We start from the raw sequence: 4288 nt of genomic DNA, 5'->3' as shown, positions 1-4288 counted from the left end.
CCTGCATTCTCTAGTAATAAACTCACATGCAAAGGAACTTGCCTTTGGATAGAAGCTCCAGTGAGCAAATATTTCCTTTCCTCATGTGTTGCAATTTCAGCTTAACTTTAAGAGAAGATAAGGGAGAAAATGCCTAGAAGTGTCTCAAGAATGAATGGATCACATTCAGCGGAAGCACAGACAGCAGCAAGATGTGTGTCCTGATGCTACGTAGCTATGGTGGGTCCGAGAGGCCGCGTCTCCTAGAACCAAGGGTCAGTGTTGGGCCAAGAAGACCTGGGCGCAAAGGCCCACTTGACCAAGAAGCTCCTGCAATGGCCTCTCCCGCACCCCAATGTGTCCTTCAGACCCCATCTCACCCCACACGCTTTTCAGCAGCAGCACAAAATGGCAGGGAGGGGCCATCTGGAGGTCCTGCTAGAGTCACCTGCCATTTCCATCTCTCGGTCTGGTGGGTGGTGGACCCTGGGGGTGGAAGTGGGGGCAGTGCCTGGGGCCAGGGGCTGCAGGGTGGCAAGCGGACTGACTTAGCCACTGGGGGGGGGGGGGTGCTGTTGATCAGGGTGAAGGTGCAGAACCATAGAAACATAGAAACAGAGCGATTCAGAAGGGGTCTGCCGGGCCATCTAGTCTGACCCCCGGCTCCAGCCGGCTCCGCTCACGACATGCCCACCATGTGCACGTCCAGCCTGTCCTTGACCACCCGCACCGATGGGGCCTCAACGACCTCTCGTGGAAGCCCATCCCACACCCTCGGGGTCCTGACTGCCAGGAAGTGCTTCCTGGCATCCAAATGGAACCTCGGTTCCCTGAGCTTGGCTCCGTTGGAGCGCGTCCTGCCTTCCTGGAGACCACCGCACTCTGTTCTGGAGACCGCCACACTCATGCTCGGAAGCAACGCATTACTTGGCAGCTCCAGACTCAGGGTTATCCCTGGAGTGGACACCAAAGGAGAACCTTAACGCAAGATTTCCCTGGTCTTCTGGCCGCAACCTTGCCTAGGAAAAGTGCACCTGGCATTATTTACGTGCAAAGGGATCTGTACTAAATCAGCGTGATGCTCTCTGCCTTGCTGAGTCTTTAAACCTGTTTGGAATCTGAAGTTGGCACCACGTGGAGCCACTGGAACATTTCTTGGTGCACACACCAGCTTGTGCACATCTTACACCAACTTCATTCATCACCACTTCCTTTTCTGGGCTTCAAGTCCTCAGACCTGCCTTTGCCCATATAAACCCATCCAAGCTTTGATATCAGCTTCGAGGTCCCTTCTCTCCGGTCCATTTTCACTGGAAATTCATTCAGCAGAGGCCGGGAACAGCCTTTCTCAGCAGTAGCTCCACAGCTCTAGGATCTCATCCCCGGAAAGAATCCTATGTTTCCCACGTTTCAGGTGGGCTCCAAAAATTGTTTTCCCAGGAGGCATTTTACGTACCATTCCTGTGCTCTTCTGATTATTCTTGGGCTACTTTGTTGTATTTTTAAGATCAGTGTTTGTTGTTTTAATATTTCTATGATTGTTTCTGACATTTGCATGCTATTTCGATTCCATTTCTAGAAAATGCGATGAGAATGATAGCAAATAAAAAGTTCTTTGGCCCGCGGCTCTCCGGCTGTCGCTCCAACCGTCCCGTCGCCCAAGCCCCCCAGGAGGCCGGGGGCAGGCGAGCGCTGCCTGTGGGGAAGCAGGCCTGCACTCTGGCGTGCACATGGGCCACCTGGCCAGGCACGGTTCCTTCCCATCCCTGCTGGAACAGAGACAGGTGCTTGCGTGAAGCCTTCCGCGGCTGCGGACAGAGAGAGCTCGACGAGGTTGGAACGCCACACCTTCCTATCCCCTTGGTCTGAATTCACGCCAAGAGCTGAAATGCTGCGTTCGCTCCTTCTCCGCCACCTGCGACACCTAAAGAGACTGACCATGCAGTGCATTGCTGTCTCATTGTGACTTTCCCGAGGGTGGAGATGCTTCTAAGCTGATGCGCTCGTTTCACGTGCGTTGCTTCACTGGGAGCCCGCCCTCCCTCTTGTGCGTGTGTGTTAAGGGGGATGGAGAGGAAGAGGGATGCTGCTTCTGCCATCAGATTTGCATCCCCTGTAAGTAAAGGGCACAACTTTTTCAATCTGTGAAAAAATATTCAAGCCCAGCAGAAATGTCTGTGATCAGGCTGAAAAACATCTAACAAATTTCTGATTGAGAAAAGACTGTCCTTCTGTAGTCAAACCGGAAATCACAGATGTAACCAAAACAACTTCTCCATTTCCCTCAGTCAGAGAAGCTGGAAATCAAAACCAGCAGGATGCTGGTGCTGGGATCGTGCTTTCGGGAGCTGGGCTCCATGACATTTTGTCCTGACTGAATCATCATCAAAATGCAGATTTTGGAAGTCCTCATCAAAGTTACTGAAGCAATTCCATGGCACTGACCTCCAGGACTGCTATGAGTAAATCAAATAATAGTTACAGGGAGAGTCTTCCCGTATATTTGACTCTGGCCCTCTGCTAATTTCTTTAACAAGACCTTGCTGAGCTGGATTTCTGTGCTGAGTAGGAGAAAGCATCCCCTGCAGTTCTTTCTCTGAGCCTCTGAGTGTCACTGTTGGCCAATGTGGTACCCAAAGAAAGGCTGGTGTTCCGGTGATCTTTCTTCTGCGGGGAGACAGTTTCAGAAGCGCTGCTTGAATCAGGCACACAGCGGATCACGCAGCTGGCTTGCTGGAGAAAGAAGAGACGGGAGAGTTGGAATCTGCACGAAGAGGAAAGGTAGCGTATTTTTACCTAGAGAGATTCTCAATCCTGTAGAGAATTTGATCTGATCACTACAGGCAGCAAAAGAGAGGCCAGCCCCTTTTTCCAAAAGACAGATGGACAGACGGGAAGGAGAGGATGGGCAGGCGCTGGCCGGGCAGGTACGGCTGCTGCTGCTGCTGCTGCCGCTGTTCTCCTGCTGGGCTGCCTCGGAGCAGGTCCGCTATTCCATCCCGGAGGAAATGGAGAAGGGCTCCGTGGTGGGCAGCCTGGCCAAGGACCTGGGGCTGAATGCCAGGGAGCTGCCAAAGCGCAACCTGCATGCCATCCCCCAAGCTAGAATGCAGTTTTTCAGCATCAATGCAGAGCGTGGAGACCTGTATGTGAGTGAAAGGATAGACAGGGAGGAACTGTGTGAGGCGCTTCCCCTTTGCACTGTTAATGTTGAGGTGGTCATTGAAAACCCTCTGAATGTTTTCCATGTCAGAGTGGCAGTCCAGGACATCAATGATAATGCGCCCCAATTTGTCAATGGCAACATCAACTTGGAGATCATTGAATCCACTTCACCAGGCACCCGATTTCTCCTTGGGGAGGCTGAAGATCCAGATATTGGGGCAAATTCTCTCCAGGACTACCAGCTGAGCTCCAATCAGTACTTCACCCTAGAAGTGCGAGAGAGAAAAGATGGCAGCAAATATGCAGAACTGGTGCTGCAGAAACCGCTCGATCGAGAAAGTGAACAAACTCTGCACTTGATCCTCACTGCCCTCGATGGGGGTGAGCCGAGGAAAACCGGGACTGCCCAAATCCGTATCAACATCACCGATGCCAACGACAACCCACCCGTCTTCAGCCAGGACGTCTACAGGGTCAGTCTGAAGGAAAATGCTCCTGTCGGGTCCCAGGTGCTCGAGGTTGTGGCCTCTGATAAAGATGCTGGTACAAATGCCCAGATCCGGTATGAATTCAGCAACATACCAGAGAAAAGTCAAAGGAAATTCAGTCTGGACGCAGTTAGTGGAATAGTTACTCTTATTGGACTGCTGGACTTTGAGGAAACAAAAGAGTATACCATGACAGTAGATGCAAAGGATGGAGGAGGACTGAAGGCCCACTGCAACATTGAAGTGACTGCTATTGATGAGAATGACAATGCCCCAGCAGTCACGTTAGCTTCTGTTTTCAGCCCGGTCCCAGAAGATTCTCCTTCTGGAACCCTGATTGCTCTCATTAGTGTGAGTGACAAGGATTCTGGTGACAATGGAAAGGTTATTTGTCATTTACAAGACGATCTACCCTTTAAGCTTCTTCCCTTTTCTAGTAATTACTACAAGCTGCTGTCAGACGGTCCCCTGGACAGAGAACGGACTCCTGAGTACAACATTACAGTCACAGCCTTGGATGCAGGGACCCCCCCTCTCTCCACACACAAGAGCATCTCACTACAGGTGTCCGATGTCAACGACAATGCCCCGGCCTTTGAGAGACCTTTGTACAGCATCTACGTGCCGGAGAACAACCCTTCGGGCACCTCCATGTT

General features: G+C 51.7%; 1 protein-coding gene across 1 annotated transcript in view; it reads left to right on the top strand.

Annotated features, from left to right (window-relative positions):
• Positions 1-2629: 2629 nt before the first annotated feature.
• Positions 2630-4288, top strand: part of LOC123029666 (protocadherin gamma-C3-like) — a 41229-nt gene continuing 39570 nt past the window's right edge. Inside the window, exon 1 of the mRNA XM_044442846.1 lies at positions 2630-4285. Coding sequence (XP_044298781.1) covers positions 2862-4285 — 1424 coding nt within the window. The 5' untranslated portion in view covers positions 2630-2861. The remainder of the gene's footprint in view (positions 4286-4288) is intronic.

Source organism: Varanus komodoensis, unplaced genomic scaffold, assembly GCF_004798865.1.
Source record: "Varanus komodoensis strain SLA01 unplaced genomic scaffold, ASM479886v1 scaffold40, whole genome shotgun sequence".
Lineage (NCBI taxonomy): Eukaryota > Metazoa > Chordata > Lepidosauria > Squamata > Varanidae > Varanus > Varanus komodoensis.
This window is presented reverse-complemented; position numbering and strand designations above follow the sequence as displayed.